Raw genomic sequence first — 19,699 nt, 5'->3', positions numbered from 1 at the left:
TGTAATCGGAGTTAAAAAAACGAGAAACTCGAGTGGAATATGACATTTATGGCAAGGTGGGACGAGACGATAATTTTCATGCCCGATACTTGCACCGTGATCAAGAAAATTATATCATGAATTTCTAATGCGAAAGTTAATAATAATCACGACTACGCCATTCCCAACCATCGTACCTTTCCTTCGCTAATGAACAATCTCATTCGCGGCTTGTCTCCTTTTTTTTTTAAGAGTAAACCGTATTATGCCAGCAACCACTGCTAGCAATTATAGACGAGTTACACATTCGATACATCGGAATCTCTATGTATCTATAGAGATAAGAAGCACTGCGGATGATGATCACCCTCAAAGGATGTGAAAGGAGGAGGGAGGGATGCAAAAAAGTGGAAACGAGAAAGTTGTCGCCCTGGTAAAAGCAATCTGGAATCTGGACTCTGATAAAAATAGAGCAAATTGGTGGTTGCGAACCTGTTCGCGAATTGATTGAAAAAAATGAATAAATAAAAAAGGGATAGGAAAAGTACAAGGCCAAATGTTTCACGATCAATATTCCACGGGATAGTTCTCGAGTAGAAACAGAAGTAAGAGAAAGTAGTTATGGATATCTTGTCGAGTTGAATCGAGAGATTTATTTTATATACCATATTTTCCGTGTCGTTCGAAATTTTACATAAATGGATAAACACGGCCGAGTGTGGTGTCTAGTTGTAATGAGAGGGTAGAAAAATAAGAAAAGGATTGATAAATTTTTTTAACCAATATCGTAAGAGGGAGATAAACACGCAACGGTGACGTTGGAAGCTATAAATCACGAAGTGAGCAGCAGTAAGAGAAAATGAGAGAGCACAGGGCGAAGAGAAAAAGGAGCGAAAGAGAGAAGGCAGAACAGGATAAAGGGAAGGCAGAGTGGCTTCATAATAACATGACGGTAATTGGACGAGAGAGGCTCACATCCTAATTAGCCGGGGATGCTGACATTAAAGAGTGCACTGTTATTATCAATTAACCGCGCCGATTGATACACGTGATCGTCATCGACCGGACGTACGCACGACCTGCTTTTTATAGAGAGAAACATCGCGACCTGGACCATATGTCATCGACGTATGATATCACTCCATCGTTATTTCTATCATTGCTAATTACCATTTCATTGTGATACGTATAAACTCTATTAGAATAATTAGTATTACGACCATTTCAAAATATTTCATTTCAATTTGCAATTTCTAGCTATTAAACGTTTAATTGTTTACAATTGAAGTGATCGTTGGGCATCAATTAAATGATCGAAAATATTAATTCGAGATAAAGCGCGAAACATCAGTGACATTTATTTTTCAAATACGTCCGCACGACGAATTTGAAATTTTCACATATTTCCACGAATTAGCTATTATCAAATCTTGGATTTCATCAATTGTTTTTTCTTATCATTCCTCGAAAATACAAAAGTGAGCTCATTCGTGAAAAAAAAAGAAGAAAAAGGAAAATTTTCCAAAATAAAATATCTATTGAATCCTAATTGAATTTCCATTGAAATGATCGTTGAAACAAATATTCGAGGGAAGAACTATAAATACACGTAAGAATTCGCATTTATAAAAGGACGGAGAAAGAAGGGAATCTAAAAAGAAGAAAATGGATATACGAGTACAGCTAGCCGATGGACATGCGAGTATAAAAGAGACCAGTTTCCCGCTAACAAACGCAAATCCGAGCCCTATTGATGGTGGAGCCGGTGGAGGGTTCATACGGAAGCAGATAGCAATGGCACGGCCATTAAATAGGATCAAACCGTCGAATCGTTTCGAAAGAATTGGGAATAGATAATCGAACCGTGTTCCAAAGCCAATGCCTGTGCAATTGCTTCTCTCTCTAGTTTCCCCTTATACTTTTTCCCTCCCTCCCTCTTATCTCATGCCTATCGACTTGAAACAATGAAATTTAATGCAAATGCGGCGATCGATCTTCCAGCCATTCCATCCATCCTTTTTTTTTCTTTTTTTACGTTTTTAAATTACAATGATGACAAAGGTTCGACGATGAATGATTTTGAATCGTTAAATTTTTCCTGCTAATTCCATCAGATTCGCTTTTGTATCTGTTTTTAAATTACACAATTATTTTATTTTATTACATTATTAGAACGTTGTACGGTGTTGTATATAAAGCCTTCTACGTTTCTTCTGAAAGTGAAACTTGGAGCGAGCACGCTCATCTTTCTTAAATATCAAAGAAAAGCGTAATACGAGGAGTCGAGGAAAGTTCGGTATTTCAAACGAGCCGTATAACTTTCTTTCATCGGCCGCGACGCGATCGTCCCCAAGAGCCGCGGGACGATCTGGAAAACATCGGATCTGGTAATGTTTCCTCTTTTTCCGGCTTATCCACCCGGAATTAGATTACTTCCGATGGCCACTGAAGGATGAACCTGTCGTTCCATCACGATCGATTCCGGCCGGAAATCAGATTATCCAATGATTCGATGTGCATTTCCCGCTCTCACGGCTTCACATTCATCCTTTATCGTTCCAACGATTTTGAAAATTATCAAAATAGCAAAAGTCACAGTAAAGCTTTCGAATTTTCGTGAAATCTCTAATTTTTCTTTTTGTTTCTTCTTTTTATTTTTGGCAAAAGAAGATCATAAATGACAATCTAATTATACGCGCGCTTTTTTTAACAAGAATTTAATACTTGAATATCGTGACACGTTCAATTATTTGCTTGGTAAACGAATACCTTTTTAATTTCGAGTTCAACGAACAAAGATATAACTTCAACCTACGGTTTTAACGAAGTAATAAGTAAACTGGCAAGAACAACGCGTATTCCCTCGTGTGTGAATATATCTTGAAATACTCCTACATATACATGATTTATTTTATCCCCGAATTATTCAAATTTCACGCTACTCGAACTATTCTACTCGAACTACTCTAAATACTCTGTGCATTAACCTCATCCTTCCTCTGCAACTTTCTTCAGTAACAAATTAATTTAATCAAGAGAACTCTACTTATAAATCCGAACGAGACAAACCAAAAAGCTCGGCAAATTTTCCCATCTAAATCTAAATTTCTATCGTAGGAATCGAAATTAAATTAAACTCGGTCGGCGAGAAGAAGAAGAAGAAGAAGAAGAAGAAGAAACGCGATCACGAATTATTCCACGGTTCTTTTATTGTGTAGCAGGGGCGAAGAAGGGGATTGGCGAAATTAATATCGCGGGTTTGCCCAGGCCGCAAATCGCCGTGTACGTGACGCACGAAATAGAAGAGGCAATTAAATCGCGACCCCCGCAAATGTTTGAGGGTGGAGGGGGGAGGTGTTGTCCAGATAACCGGCGGGGCCGTGCAACCCACGCCCGCATGTTGCCGGGTATTCGGTATTTACGGGAGTGAAATAGATAACCTTCGTGAACCGCACACGGCCTCGTACGAAATTAGAATCCCTTCCACCCCCCTGCATCGGCCATTAAAACCAAAGAAATACGTTTTTTGCACGAGTGACATAGTTTATAGCCGTTACTTTCGCCATCGATACATCGTCGCGTCGTTTTATGGCTGTTTTATGCAGCTGCCATGTTATTCTTCTTGGGGAGAATTTATCGTGACAAGGTGTTTTCGCCATATATATATATATATATATTGTAATCGCGAGGCAGAACACGAACCGATGATTCTCCATGACTTTTAAAATCTTTAAAGTAAAGATTTCTCCCTTCCATCATTTTCGATTAATCTGAATCGATGAAACGTTTCAAGAATTCTACTACACTCGTGGGTTGTTTCAGACTCGCAAAAATATATGGATTCGCATATTTTGGAAAGTCGATTCTGGGTCCTCGTAGACAGTCCCTCCTCCCCGATCGCACATTCAAAAATTCCGCTATACTTGGATCGCGGCCCTTAAAAGTCTCGGGGTGGTTTAACGAGGCAACTTTTCACAGGGGCAATTCTCTTCTCGAGGGCCTACCGGAAATTCTTCAGCGGTTCTTTCGCGGTTCGTTCCACGGGGCAAAGAGAGAAAGGGGGGAAGAAAGAAAAGAAAGAAAAAGGAAAGAGAAAAGAAAAAAAGGAGAATTTTTTTAAGAAAGGCGGCCCGGCCAGGTGGTGGGCTCGACTTCAGACTACTTAAAGACGCGAGCACACATGTCAACGAAACGACTTTCATAATAGTGTTCTTAGCTTCCAGCTTCTCGCGGCCAACCTTCTAGATTTTTAACCCGCCTTTCAAAACCGCCTTTCTCCGCTAAAGTACACGCCATTTAGACATTCTACCAAGCTTCTTGCGCTCCTCTGATCTCTGCCCGCCAACCTCCTCCCGCTTTTGTTGCCCTCCGCCTAATTATGTCGTGCTCGCGATTTTCCTGCGTTACCTCTCGTTTCGATAAACAAAGTTACCACGGTTACGATCCACGGATCTCGAGAAGCATCGATAACGCGATGCTCCTTTATAATATATATATTGTTATTAAAAAGTGTGGAGAATGTAGATCGGAACGATATACGTTATTACGCTGAGCCGTCGAATCATTTTCCTCCTCCCTCCGCGAGATTTCTCTTCTCTTTCGTTCAAGTCCTTTTCTTCGGCCCTTTCGAGTGTTCGCCGAATGCGAAGGGGAAACCGTTTTATGAATTTTCTTACGGGACGAAATTATTTTATTTTATTTTTGGAATTCCTTCCACGTTCTTCCCCCTACCACTTATTTCGAGGGTTCTTTCGAGGCGATTTTGTTTGTTGTGAAATGCTCGCGACGAAATTATTATATAATATATTAGGGTGGAACGAAATGCGAGCACACAGACAGTCAAAGTTCACTCGTGATTTTTAACAAAAGTTATTTTTCTGTGTTTATTAGCGTTTCGTTCGAACGGATGAAAAGGGAAGAAATAAAAAGAAACACGCGCGATAAACAATTCGCGATAAAAATTGTTGTTGAAAATTTAATAATAACGTTTACGCATATTCGGTAAAGCGCGCGAAATTCTCACGAAAAGCTACCCGCTGGGAAACGAGAAAAGGGGGAAGAGAGAAAATCTCGACGCAGAGCACATTTTCGAGAGGCGATTTCGTTGCAGTGACGGTTCCTCGAACCTCTCTTACGTGCTTTCAGAGGACTTTCAGAAGCTTTCTCGGGGGCAACTGCATCACGTTTTCGCAACCTCTCGTGAGTATTTACTCGCTAATAGCGTGCAAAATACACGCCGCGGATTCTCGCAGCCTTTCACCGCCCTGCGAGACGTCCGGAAGAAACTCTGACCCCCTTCGAGTCGATTTCTCGGGAGGAATAAACCTTTTCGGGGTTAGTCGTTACTTCTCTTCCACTCCCGCCAATTTGTCCGTATGCTCGCTCTTATTTAGAGAATTAATTCCACTATAATGTACTTTTTCTTTTTCTTTTGGAGGAATGAGATTATGATTTTGAATCTTGCATGCAAAAAATGCATATAACGTTTAATGTAAGAAATATATATGCATATTATAACAAGTATTATGTATTTTTACGCAAAAATTTTGCACAAATTCCTACGGTCTAATTAATGAAACGATATCTTTGGTTGACTTTATACAAGAATGAGATTCATATCATGTATATTTACATATAAATTGTTTCCATTTTTTGACGCGACAAAACATAGTGAGCTCAATATAGCAGAACGAGTTTATACAATATAATTTATATTCTTCGTTATTCCCTATCATCTTTTAGCTCCATTTCCATGCTTACATTACATAAATGCTTCGCATTTACAAAAATTCAAACATTCGCCGATTACAATGCGCGCGACTTCGCCTTCCCTCGAATGATCATTGTACCATCCATTAAACCCGTGAAATCAAAGCAGGCATCGATCGAACGGCGCAATTAGCATTTCGAATAGTGGAATGCGACGGGGCTTAGCGCCCTGGCACAAAGGGGGCATCGAGCACACTTTCGGTTTGTTCAAGGAAACCGCCAGACGCGGTTTCGAATACGCGGAAGAGGCGTGGTGGAACCACCCTTTTCGAACGGCGACCCTCGAACGACAGCCTGACGTCCACCCACACGTTCGCCGAACACGTTTGAGCCATTCGCACGCGAAATTTATTCATTCGGGTATCGCGAGTTGCCCGATCAAGAATTCACCGTGGAGCCAGAGCTTGACCTGGTCCCATGGCAACCCGTTACCCCAGCCCCTGTTACGCCGATAAATTACGCCCCGATCCCCTCCTTCCCGCCCGACCCCACAATGATTAAACTTTGAAAAGTGCGATCCGATTTCAACGCAGATTGCGATCAACGGTTCGTCACCCGATAAATGTATTTTTCGTTCCACGTGCCGCCAATGTTTTTCTCCTTCCCCTCCCCCCAATCGAAATCCACCAGAAACGCCGTTTACTATATATCTTTTCGAGGGGGGAGGTACACTCGTATCGCTTTACGACGCGGTTTTTCGATCTCATATTTTCGATTCGAGCTTTTTTGGCGATGGCGCGCGTAACGTATCTCTGTCGAGAATAAGAAAAAAAGGAAAATTATGGAAATTACGTTTTTTCTTTTTCTTGTTCGGGAACGAGAAAATGTTTTCGAAAAAAGGGAAAAGGAAAACAGAAATGTATTAATGGTTGAACATCCGAATGTATAATCTATAATTTTTTCGTTCCAGACTTTAGGAGAAAATGTTAAACGTACCTGAATTTGGTTGATGTTTAAAGGTTAGTTTTTATTTATTATAAGAAGAGATACAGTTTTTAATTTTTGACTACGAACACGACGACGTTCGAAATTGACAACTTCCAAGATCAAGGCGAAAGTGTACCGTAAAGCATTTAGATTCGTTGTTTATCTTGGATAAATTACATAATTGGTAGAGTATCGGGGTATAACACATATAACGCGAGAAACTCGAGGAGCAACGATAACTTAGCGGGGAGCGACAAGTTTTAATTTGTCGTAGACGTGTCTGTTTGTTCACAGGTGTCTCGAGTAACGAAAGTACGAAGTTTAAACTTATTTCCCTCTCCGGCCACCTCTCCAACTTTCTTCTGCCCGTCTCTGATACGAAAGTTCCTCGGTGGACGCTTAAGTCGCAGTATCTCTTAATAATTCGCCGGCATTCATTTTTAATTGATTCCTTTGGTCTTGGCGAATTTCTGCTTATCAGCCCGGCTTTCCTCCCGAGTGACCGAGACTTTCTTAATTTCCATCTCAAAGATTAATACCTGAGAATTTCCCTCGTTGCTTTTGTAATCGGTGGGAAGGATTATTCCATCGTTTAATCGAATCATCTTGTCCGATTTGACGCGGAATCGCAAAAATTGCTGGGACTGCCATCGCGTCTATCGCATTTTTAAATTAATTAAACGATTGTTAACGAGAAAAATTCAAATATTAGCGCGAACGAATTTTAAAGGAAATTGTGACGGTGCAAAAACATCGTTTCCGTTAAAATTGAAGCGGAATCGCAAAAATTGTTCGTCTAACAATTTTAAATTAAACAATTTTTAACGAAAAAAGTTCGAACGATATTAGCGCGAAAAAATTTTAAAAGAAATTGTGACGGTGCAAAAACACCGTTTCCGATAAAATTGAACCGGAATCGTGTGTCTAACGATTTTAAATTAAACAATTTTGAACGAAAAAAGTTGGAACGATATTAGCGGGAGAAAATTTTCAAAGAAATTGTGACGGTGCAATACGTTTCCGATAAAATTGATTGTTGACGCGGAATCGCAAAAATTGCTCGTGCGTCTAACAATTTTAAATTAAACAATTTTGAGTGAGAAAAATTTAAGAGATTGGAACCGCAAATTGACGGAGTGAAACCATCGTTTCCGATAAAATTAATCCAATTGTCGCCATTACTTATATTCGATTGGATGAAAGATATAAGAGTTGTTAAAATGATACGAGCAAGCCTTAAACGGTTGGCCAGATGAAACTTTTCTGTGTCATCGATTATATACTATACCCTCGCAATGGAAAACAAAACGCGAATAAATGAATTCTCATATCAGCTTTCAATCTTTTCTACGCACATGACAGATCGTTCCACTCCAATTACGCTCGTTTAAAACGATCGTTAATTAAAACTCTCTCTCTCTCTCCTCCTCTCCTCCCTCTCTCCTCACCTCCCGAGAGAAAGAGAGAAAGGGAGAGTAATGGCTCAGCATTATAAGAGTGCTCCACTGACAACCGACAAATTGAACGCAAATAAAAAGAATTATCCTTTGCCACGATGGGAGACAACTAACGTAAAATTATTTTAGAATTATATTAACCCACGGGAATATCGTTGGTGTTCGTAGATTTGCTGATTTGGAAAACACGAAGCGTATGATTGTGTAAATTACCGTTTTCGTAATATCGACCAATCGTATTTTATCACGTTAATAATAATAAAGGGAATAATATGATGTACATAATAACAAATCGATTATCTAATAAATATAATTCTCAATAATTTTTTTCAAGCTGGAGGGTAAAAAGATGAAAGATCAAATATTATATTCCGTCCCTTTCTTTTATTTTCGCTCGAAACGTTTTCTTGTGCATAATTTACAATTTTGACACGATTTTATCAGAAATATTATTAGACGTGTTCCGAGTATAACGATAAATATATTTGCGAAATAGAATATTCTATAAAAAAATATATAATTTTCAAGCTAATAATTCAAGTTAATTCCTCATCGATCAGATCTACGTTTCCACAAACGAGTTATTGTCCATTAAACGAGTTACGAGGAAACGAGAGGAGAAATCGGTTGCCATTTGCCGGAGTCCACAGGTGTACACAGGGACAATCGTAGGAACACACGTCGCTGTCAACAAAGCGGATTAGGGTGAGAAAACGTGGCCGGGGCAGGGGTAAGTACGCGCAAAAAGGACCTCGATGCTCCTGGGCACATCCCGGGGGTCGTGCACGGGGTTGAGGCGGCGTAAAGGGGAAGAAATGGAAAGGACGAAGAAGAGAGGATGGGCATCGTCCACTTACTCAAACCAATGCATACGTTACGCCAAGGGAAGACGACTTACTCTCGATTGTGGATTCAATTTCAGAGGCGTCTGGCCAGTTAACTCATCCTCGCTCTCCTACTCGAAGATTGCAAGGTCACGGGTCGCTGAATATGAAATATGCCCCGCTGATTGTCCATGGATATCCTCCCTTCACCATCCCGTGGCGGGATAGATTCAAGAAATGACCGATCTTGATCCTGGAATTTTTCATTTTTATTTGAAACTGAAAAATATCGATGAAAGTAAACCGTGAAATCATTTTACGTTGGATCGATGAATTTATCGTAAAACCATTAGACTGCGGATTTTTGTGCGGTTCAAATACAAATTGTTGAAAGTTATGAACGATACTTTGATTTTTTGTGTGAAAAAATAGTGAGGAGAAACTAAAAATTTTATCATCAAAACCCATTCTGCAAGTAGAGAAAACCATACGGTTGAAGTTACTTTTTGAATTATTCCGATATCTCAAACGGTTGCCGAGATATAAGGATTCAAAGTTTCCGTAATGTTTAAACTAGCTCATGAAATTATGAATGGGCCCACGAGTCACTGACCTACATTTTTTCCTGGAAATGCGTACTACGTTTTTCCAAGAATCCCGTCTGTCACTTGTCTGGAGTTTGGGGTAGATCAGTGAGACGAGGTGCGAGCGAGAGATCCGAGTAAGGAACAAGGACGGAGATAGTAAACGATTAAAAAATTACTCTTTTCTTTGCACGACGATATCTCGGGAACCGGAAGTCGTATCGAGATAAATCAAAAAGCGTTTTAAAGAGGAGGGTTTCGCGTTTCCAATGATCGTTCACTCGTTGACCGGAAGTTATTATCTTCGGAATTATAACGGTTCAAAGTTTTCCTAATTTTAATAGAATTTAAGATAGTTCAAGCCTAAGATAAACGATCAAAAATTAACTTTTCTTTATACGATGATATTTCGAGAACCGGAAATCGTATCGGGATAAATCAAAAAGCGTTTTAAAGAGGAAGGTTCCGTGTTTCCAATGATCGTTCACCCGTTTACCGGAAGTCATTATCTTCGGAGTTTTAACGGTTCAAAATTTTTCTAATTTTAATAGGGTATAATGAGTAGGTATAATAAGATTGGTAAATGAGAATTAAGAATCGCTCTTTTCTTAATACGCGTTTATTTCAAAAACTAGAAGTCGTATCGAGACGAATGAAAAGGCGTTTTAAAGAGCAAGATTCCGTGTTGCTAACGATCTTTTATCCATTGATCAGGAAGCACTGTCTTCGAAGCTATAACCGTTTCAATTTCTCCTAGATTTAACACGTTTTTAATCGAGTTTTAAGAAAAATTAAATAACAATTACCCATTCTCAAAGATATTTTACATCAACAACTAAAGAAAAATATCTTCTTTCTTTCAATAATATAATAATTAAAATTTCAATTTTAATTTAGAACATTAGGACGTTGAAACGTTGAAAGCTGAATTCGAGATATTAGGGTAAACATCAATATTTTCGTTTGTAGCATCAACAATTTCCGAAAGGTTTCGATTGTATACACACATGCGTGCGTTCCTTCATTTGCTTAGGTTCGGCTCTGTAAATTTAATTCTGCTTTCCTCGTTCTCGTTCTCCATCGTTCGCTTTTACGATCGTCCAGCCTTGGAGCAGAGAAAGTCAATATTCCCATCGATGGATAATAATACGAGTTCTAGAGCTTAGCAATAATGCAGCGAAAAATTGGTAATAACTGGAACGAATTATTCTAATTTAACTATAACTTCTATAATAATCCACGATTATTATTGAAAATCGTTTAAACATCACTTTCATATATATTTCCCCTTTTTCTACAACGATGAAAATAGGATTTTTTTATTACAACAATTATAAATAACACGATAGAATAAAATACGTGTAATTGTTTATTCCAATTTCGAAGATTTATATAAAGAGCGGAGATTTTTAACGTTTTCATTCAAATAATCCCCTCCAACTAATTTTCAAGGATCAACACTTTATCCACTTTTCAATATACATCCAAACACTTCTCTGCCTGATACTTAAAAACAGAACAATATGGAAACCCGGTCATAAATCTTCGACCGGGGAAGAAAAATGGACGGGATTCCAATGGCATATGATCGCTCGAATCCAAGTTATATTTATGACTCCCCCTCCCTTCTTCTCCGTAAGAACATCCCGAAATTCCGATTCCGCGCGATCGATTAAGTACAAACGATATCGATGTATCTCTCGATGAAAAAGAAATGGAAAACGGAGTCTTCGAGTTTCATATCGAGTTAATATACTTTCGAAAGAGAGAGAGAGAGAGAGAAGAGGAAAGAAAGAAAGTTTAATATCCCTTTTCTCCACCCTTGTAAATCTTGCCGGTATCCCGTCTCAATATTCAGGGTGCCGATATTAACAATTCCGCGTGCGTGATTTACCGAGTCTCTCGACTTCGATGATAATGAATTCCCCCCTCCCTCGGCCGTCCCCACTCTCTTTCTCCTCCTCCTCCTCCTCTGTAACCACCCACCACCTATTTTCCTTACCGAGGGCAGACTTGTTACCGCTTAATTAATCGCAATAATTAAAAGGAGAGGCGCGGGTTTGGTGTTTCACGTTTGAATATGCAAAATCTAAGTTACGGGACGAGAATGGCCGTCGAAAATGGTGTAGGGTCGAAATCGATGGTCTCGAAAGAGCGTTGCAATTTAGGGGGATGGGGAAGGGAACGTTCCTCGAGGAAAATTTTATATGTTGGCGCGTGAAATTCCTCGGGAACGCTTGAAATTTTCAAGGATTAGAGAAGATGGAGAACAGATAGATGGTTTCGCGAGAAGGAACGTTGCAATTTTGCATGTTATATTTGTGAAATTTTGCAGGGAGTAAGAGGAAGATTATAAATAGATAGGAGAGGGAAATATCTTGATAATCATGGAAAGAAATGTACATTATAAATAACTGATTACATTACCTGATTATTAGATGATAATGCGTAAGTGTACATAGATCTCGGAAGAGGGAACGAGTTTTATCAAGGAGGGAATCGAGAGAGATTAAACTGCCCGGTTTCAGGGAACAGCTTATGTATAAAGTCATTACAAGTTATCATTTTTGTACGTTATCTCTTACACGTTAGCTTAATGACTTCTGAGTACCTGTTTAAAATACAACCCAGGCTGGCTAATCCAATCGTGGCGTTCAACGATTTCCATTTGATCGTAAAACAACTTTGCCACCCATTGAATTAATTCTAACAACATTTAACGACCGGATACCGTAATTATTCAAATTTTATTTGATTTACATCCCGATAAACGAGATGTTTAACCGTTAACTGCCAAATAAGTTAAAACGTGCAAACGTTGCTTCGATCCACCGTAGTAAGAAAGTAGCGTTCTACGAGTTACAAATTTTTTTCCAGTCCGCTCTACCTGCTGGCCCCTCGTCATCATCAAGGAACGCCCGACATTAACGTCATAACGATCAGAAAACAGCTTCTCGCGCCCCTTCGTTTCCTTCCAGATACAATTCCGCGACGAATCGGTAACTCGATTGATCGTCGCGCAATTTTTGCCTCCACTCCTTTTTCTTTACAATTCTTGCCGATTCTTCTTCGATCCGTGTCTATTTATATCCAAGACCGCACGTTTGGAGGAACACGAACGTAACATTATAGCGAGATGAAACGTGGAAAAAAGCGTGAATGATCGTGCGCTTTTGCACATGTAAAATAAAGGAGGAAGAGGAGGAGGAGGAGAAGAAGGAGGAGGATCTTAAATTCAAAGATTTCTCTCGGCCGTTGAAAGGATAATTTAATGTACTCGAACCGGCTTCAAGAAGGCAAGAGTCCTCTTCCTCCTCCTCGAGGGACGACAATAATTAGGGGACCTCCTTATAATAAGAAGAGAACGCTTTATAATAAGGGGAAACCCTCCCCGCCCATCCACGGGTCCCTTTCTCTTGGCGTGTCTCGTAGCCGTCTTGACGGCTCCTGTCCTACAACAAGAGTTTCACGGAATCACGAAAGGCGGTCGGTCGTTCGTTAATGATTTCTACAAATTATTGTAGACCGTAGAGGGTTTAATTACATTTTCGCAACAACACGGGGTCCCGACCATGGATCCTCCCATTATCTCGTCCCGGGGATTCTTTCTTAACTCCCCTAATTGGTCGTTAATTCTCGTTTGTCTTTGTGCGCGATACCGTTTCGCTGCAAGCGAGAGAGAAAGAGGAAGATTCGTTTACGCCAGGTATTTATTAACGACGTATCTAGCTCCCTTTGTACACACCTCCCCCGTGTACACGATACCTGGAAAATGAAACGGAAAGGGAAGGGTTAGCTTCGAATCTCCCTCCTCGAAGAGGACTCGTTTCTAAGAGGGTTTGTCCGAGTTCCCTGCAGGCATCATTCTGCATCTTGCGTTTTGTTTTTAGATAAAATGCTCGAATGGAAAAAACGAAACGGTTTTCGATTGTCCTCGAGAGAATGAGTTCTTTCTCTCGAGATAATATGAGTCTCGCGAGATAATATGAATTGTCGCATCGTGGCATCTTTCGGGGTGAAATGAGAGGATATAAATTTCAATGGAACATCCCGTGGTTATCGTTCGATGGTAATCCTTTCCGTTATTTTCGTGCCAATCCTTTGAATATTGGTGCCGAGTTTTATGGGCGCGCGTGTGTGTGCAGATGCAAGTGTTGGTGATTTATAACGCGAAATTTTCTGCCCCTCGCGACGGGGCCGCCAGGTTTGCCGAGGTTTCGTCGGGTGAAACATATTGGCACGTTATTAAATTCTTGGTTAATACGGTGGAATAATGATGTCACGGTGACCGGTAACTATCGAAAATGCTAGAGGGTGTAAAGTTTACGCGCGGCCGGGTTTGTCACTCGTAACGTCGTTTCGGGAATTTTGCAGTTTAAAATTGGAATTTGGGAAATGCAAAAGTGTCGTCTTTTCTTTTCTTTTTTTTCTTTTTTAAGCTCATCTTTAAATTCATATATCACACGATTTTACGATTGATTGCTGATTAATTACTATTTGTGCTCACTTGTGGATAGTTTGGGCAACGTGGCAAGCTGAAAGAACGAGAAAAATTTTAAAAAGAGAGAAATCACTCGTAACGTCGTTTCGGGAATTTTGCAATTTAAAATTAGAATTTGGGAAATGCAAAAGTGATCGTCTTTTCTTTTCTTTTTTTTCTTTTTTAAGCTCATCTTTAAATTCATATATCATACGATTTTATGATTGGATATGTTAAATTGTTGCATAATAACCGTAAGATTGTAGATTAATTACTACTTGTGCTCACTTGTGGATAGTTTGGGCAACGTGGCAAGCTGAAAGAAGAGAAGTGAAAAATATATTTTCGCGTGATTTTAATTGCACGGCATTGTAAATGTGATGTGAAATTTCCCTCTCGTGAGATAAATCTGTTATTCTACTTATGCTTCCGGTTAAATTCTCATTGAACAAAGCGCGAAAGACGTAAAATCTCGAACGATTCTCTGAAAATGAATTAAATAGACGTATCTTCCACATTTAAAAGTTTCATTCGAAGAAACTACTTGAAATCCTTTACAGTATTATTTCAAGAAAATAATACCACTTCTTAATGCCACTTCTAATTTAACGCGTAAGTTTTAATTTCCTCTGTTGCCGGCTTGGGATACACGTTAAAAGATAAGAGAACTTTCCAGAAGAAATTTTACACAGTTGTATACCAGTTTAATAAAATACATCAACAATTATCCGAATGAAAGAAAGAATAATTCGCTTCATCGATACAAATTTTATAATATTCATTTCTAAACATTTGTCTTTTCTTTGCACGTAAGAATCGTATCGTTCGTATTTCTAACGCGTTCAACGGTTTGTCCACCGGTGTTTGAAATTAGATTCACACATTTAGATCGGTTTCACACAGACCATTATTGTGCCACCGCATGCGGTGGAATGCATCGCTTTAAACCAGATCTTCCGCGGGCCGGTAAGTGGCGATCGACATTTCTCCCACGATTTTGCCACGTGTAAAAGCTTTCTACCGCAATCGCATCACGTCACGTGCAATTATTTGACCCATTTTGCGTCCTAAGCGTATCCGATTGGAATAACAATAATACCGAAACGAAATTTGAATGCGCCTAAAATCCTTTTCCTCCCGTATATTAAATACTTTCTGTTATACCTCGAACGTGTTACTCGAGCAATTTCCATAGAAATTTCATGATTTTCGCAATTTTCGGGCCGGAAATTTTAAAGCAAGGAGGCGACATAGCAATCGCCCGAGCTCACCGTGGAGGATCGAATTTCGCTAATGGATCACGCAAAAGTTCGTAGAGGCGTGAGTCACAGTGGGTGTAACACAAATGGTTCCCCTGTCAGCGGGGAGCCGAATACAAATATCCGGAAGTTAATAACCGAAACGATTCCGCCGCTCCTCTACCGTTGCCTGTCATCTCGTCAAACGGTTCGTACGCCCAATGGCTCAATTACACCAGTTGTCGTCTGAACGAAAGAGAATTCTTTCGTGCGAACCAACATATTCGTCTATTCCCTTGTATTTGTACAAAAGAAACGAAATGGGCGATTAATTAATTAATATCGACTAACGTAAAATATAGAAATATATATACGATTCTAGAGAAGAATCTCTGGAATCTAATTTAAATATTCTCTCTTTTTTCTCTCTTTTTTGCCTTTTATTATTCCTGTCAAGGTTTAAATCGTCTGCAACTTTATACAGCCGTTTCGAAGGAAAACGAATCGAATAACGGTGTTACGTACGATGTTCAATCGAGAGCGGTTGGAAACTTTACAATTTGGTAAAGGAAGATATTCTAGCGTCATCCGAATACGTTCTAAAAGTGAAAAGTGAGAGCGAGTATTCACAATCCATCTAGAAACTCTCCGAGGAGCCTCCGTCGACGCATCAATCAGTTGATGACTGCCCTGTTACGCCGATAAATAGCCTACCCTTTAGCCAAAGTGCTCGTCTCGATCGTGTCCAACCAACTTTATAATCCATTTCTATCCGTCGATCATATATGTATTTTCTTACCGCTTGTTGCGTTTTTCACGTACGAAAAAAGAAAAATATTGATCACAAATTAGAATTGAGAGTTATTATATCGTTTATTACGTTCAATGTTATTATTGGATAATTAGTTGTAGTAATCTTATCTACTCGTGAAAAATACTTAGTGAGTTTTAACTTTCGAATATATCGATACTCGAATTTATTTTACAATTTACTTTGATTTTCCACGGCAATTCTTTTGAAAAGGACGAATAGAAGTCCTGATTTTCCTTAAAATAATTACGATTTAACAAACAGTCCCTCGTTTTAATCGATTTCTCAGGAAAATTTTTTCAAAGAAAAATAAATATCGACGATCTTTTCAAAACTTTTTATTTTCCACCTTCGATATTCGAGTTTACTTTAATCAGTTTTTCACAATTGCTTTGAAAAGGAAGAACAAAAGTCCTAATTTTCCTTAAAATAATCCTTAATTAATCGTTATTTGACAAACGATTCCTCGTTTTAATCGATTTGTCAGGGAAATTTTTTCAAAGGAAAATAAACACCGACGATCTTTCCAAAAAAAAAGAAATACGTTGAGCGAAAAAAAGAAGAGAGAAAGAAAGCAGAAAGTAGTTGGAGGAAGACGAGGCGGCATTGGACGTAAAATTTTCAAAGCTTTACCTGTCATCCACCGTGGTCGCCGATGCAGAAATCCATCTCCATTAGAGGTCGCTGGCTTATTCCCATGGTAACCTTCCCTTCCTAGCATAGTTGTAAGTCTATCTATTTTCCCTGGAAAATCTGCACGACACACGTGAACACGTGTAAAGGCGCACACAGGTACACACGTATACACGACCCCTGTTCCCGGCCTTGTAACGTTTAATACTTGCAGCCACGCAGCCGTGCAATATCGGATATGTCCATTAATCGGCTCTGGATCCTGGGGAAACTTTCGAAATGCTGACCCTGTCCAACTCTGGTCTACTGCGCATACAGTTTGTCTGGCTAAATCCTCGAGTGCTCATTGTAAGGGAGGAACAATTTTTCACGGAGGAAAAGGATTTTCACCTGTTCGAGTATGAATATTAATTAGCCGGTGGATTCTCATTCCTCGCGAGTCTCCTCGTGTCGGGGATATATTTGGGGATCGTGGAATTTTAGAGTAGTGAATATTTAGAGAGATTTATTGGTGTTGGATAGTCAATTTTCTTTTTCTCTTAAATTTTTCTTAAATTTGTGGGTCGAGAGTTGGGAAACAAATGCGGATTATTAATACGCTTATTTCCGTTCGAGGATGGTGTGTTAAATCATCAGGTTAACTATTGTTATAGGGAAAATCGATTAGATCGATTGATTTAATTCTGTTCGAAATTAATAGGTCACGATATTATATTATAGGTATGGATTCATATATGGATTTAATAGAGTCGATATAGAGCCGAGGATTGAATTGTTTTTTACCTGTTTGGTATTATTTCATTATTACCGTTAAGCTTGTTTGTTGAAAAAATTCGATTATCCAGCTTTCAAGATTTATTTTATTTGTTTTTAATAAGTTTTAATAAGCTACATGGTTTACAAATGAATCTCAAGTTATTGGCTACCATGAAGAAAAAAAAGAGAATAACCGATAAAATTATGTAAGATTTAATCGTTTGATATTTATATATAAAAACCGTAAAGAGGTAATATTTAATTTCGTTCTGTCTTAATTAAGTTAAATTGTATTAAAGTATCGTGAAATATAATTTTCCACGTGTATTCGTGTGGGATTGAAACGAACAATTAATCAGTTATTTGAATACAATTATTAGAAGGAGGATATGAAGTATTTCCTAGAAATATCAAATTGAATTTGTTCCATCGCCCGTAAAGCAATTTACATTAATATCGTAAATTGGGCGACGATGCACGTCCAATATCACGATCTAAAAGCCTTCGCAAATAATTATTTAATATCAATTGGCTTTGTACAATTACGTGTCCGGAAATTACGAGCCAGTTATATCAATCCTCTGTGAAAAATTATCCATCGGAAAATTAAATTTTCCTTTGAAACAATTAATTTGCTTTATTTAACATTCCTAATTTTTCTTCTCTCGATTCTATTGAAATAGAAGAGTTGAAATAGATGATCGTGAAGAATATAATATAAACAAAGATAATTTGAAAATTTCTTGCTCGATTTCTAATCAAGATCATTAGAAGATCATTTTAATAGAGGGTCAAGATCGATGGAGGATTCGAATTCATTTCAAAACGAATCTCAAGATTGAAAATTTTATTCTCGTATAACGTATGTTTATATATGGAAAAGTACGGCTCGTATTTTGTATATTTATACGTGAATCGGGCGACATTGGATAGCGATCGCTGTTTCGATTCTGTTTTGTTTATTTCTCCCTCCTTGGCGCGACTCGATATAGCGAGTTCGGTTTAGTCGTACAAAGGCATCGGCACGATTCACATCTACGTAACGTAATTTATTCTTACTTCCTTTATTAAATATATTCTTACTAATTATTATTAAATATTTATATTAAATACATTATTATTAATTATAAATATATATTATTCATAATTGTTAAATATATTATTAAATTCTATTTCTTCTTATTATATTTAATATTATATTTAATTATTATAATTGATATAATTATTTATAATTACAATATATATTATTTATAGTTATTTTATAATTAATATAGTTAATTATTATAATTAATAATTAATATTAATATTATATTTATTATATATAATTATATTAATTATTCTTCTTACTATAATAATATATATATATAATATATTTAATAAAGGAAATAAGAATAAATTATGTTATACAGATATGAATCGTGCCGATATATATATTCTTTATTTTAATCAATAATCATTTCACAATATCTAACGTAATTTTACACACAAAATTAATCGACGATAAACGAAAATATATCCGGCAGACATCATCCTCGACCGTTATTTCCCAATTATCAATCCCGTGTTTTCCAACATCTCGGCGAGCATAACAAGCGGAACAAACGATAACGATCAAAGCGGGATTCGAGGCGGGATACGAGTAGCGTCAAAATAATTTTCTTGATTCGAAACGCACCGTCTCCTTCGTCCGCATAATAATTATTCGCGATAATTGATTTCATTTAAAAGCGCCGCGACGATGCGCCATTTACACACGTATCCACCTATACACACCCGGTATAACCGCCGTGCGCGCCGTGTCCAACGTTCATACATTCTCGAAACGAAATTAAATTCCGCTGTACCGTTGTCACTTGTTGTCTATTTCCGTGAGGAGAGGGCGGGGGAGGGGCGGTGGCCAAACTGAAATTCGATGCGATTCGCCCGCCAGGATGAGTAACAATTATATCCTGTGGCCGGGCTGGAAAATGATTTTCTCGTACTCTTCGCCCGTTTCTTTCTCTTTCCCCTACCTCTTTCCCCCCTCTCCACAATCCTCCCCTTTCTCTCCTCTTCCGTTTCCTCTTCGTCTCAAGAGAAATTACCGGCGCTGTTATGTGAAACAATTCTATGACGAGCGAGTTGGTTACGTTTCGTTGCCGGGTTAAAGAGGTTTAGTATGCGTATTTTTAAAGTGGATAATCACTTGAAAGTATTTTATATATATATATATATATATATATATATGGATAAAAATAATCT

The 19,699-nt window shown here is 38.3% G+C and overlaps 1 protein-coding gene across 8 annotated transcripts in view; it reads left to right on the top strand.

Annotated features, from left to right (window-relative positions):
• LOC107999044 (EGFR adapter protein) overlaps positions 1–19,699 on the top strand; it is a 232,051-nt gene that overhangs the window by 123,960 nt on the left and 88,392 nt on the right. Inside the window, exon 1 of one of the 8 annotated variants that reach the window (XM_017058682.3) lies at positions 19,553–19,609. The exons of the other annotated variants lie outside the window; for them this stretch is intronic. Coding sequence (XP_016914171.2) covers positions 19,568–19,609 — 42 coding nt within the window. The 5' untranslated portion in view covers positions 19,553–19,567. Of the gene's footprint in view, positions 1–19,552; positions 19,610–19,699 lie in introns of those variants that run through there. 8 annotated transcript variants of the gene reach the window in all.

This window comes from Apis cerana, linkage group LG4, assembly GCF_029169275.1.
Source record: "Apis cerana isolate GH-2021 linkage group LG4, AcerK_1.0, whole genome shotgun sequence".
Lineage (NCBI taxonomy): Eukaryota > Metazoa > Arthropoda > Insecta > Hymenoptera > Apidae > Apis > Apis cerana.
This window is presented reverse-complemented; position numbering and strand designations above follow the sequence as displayed.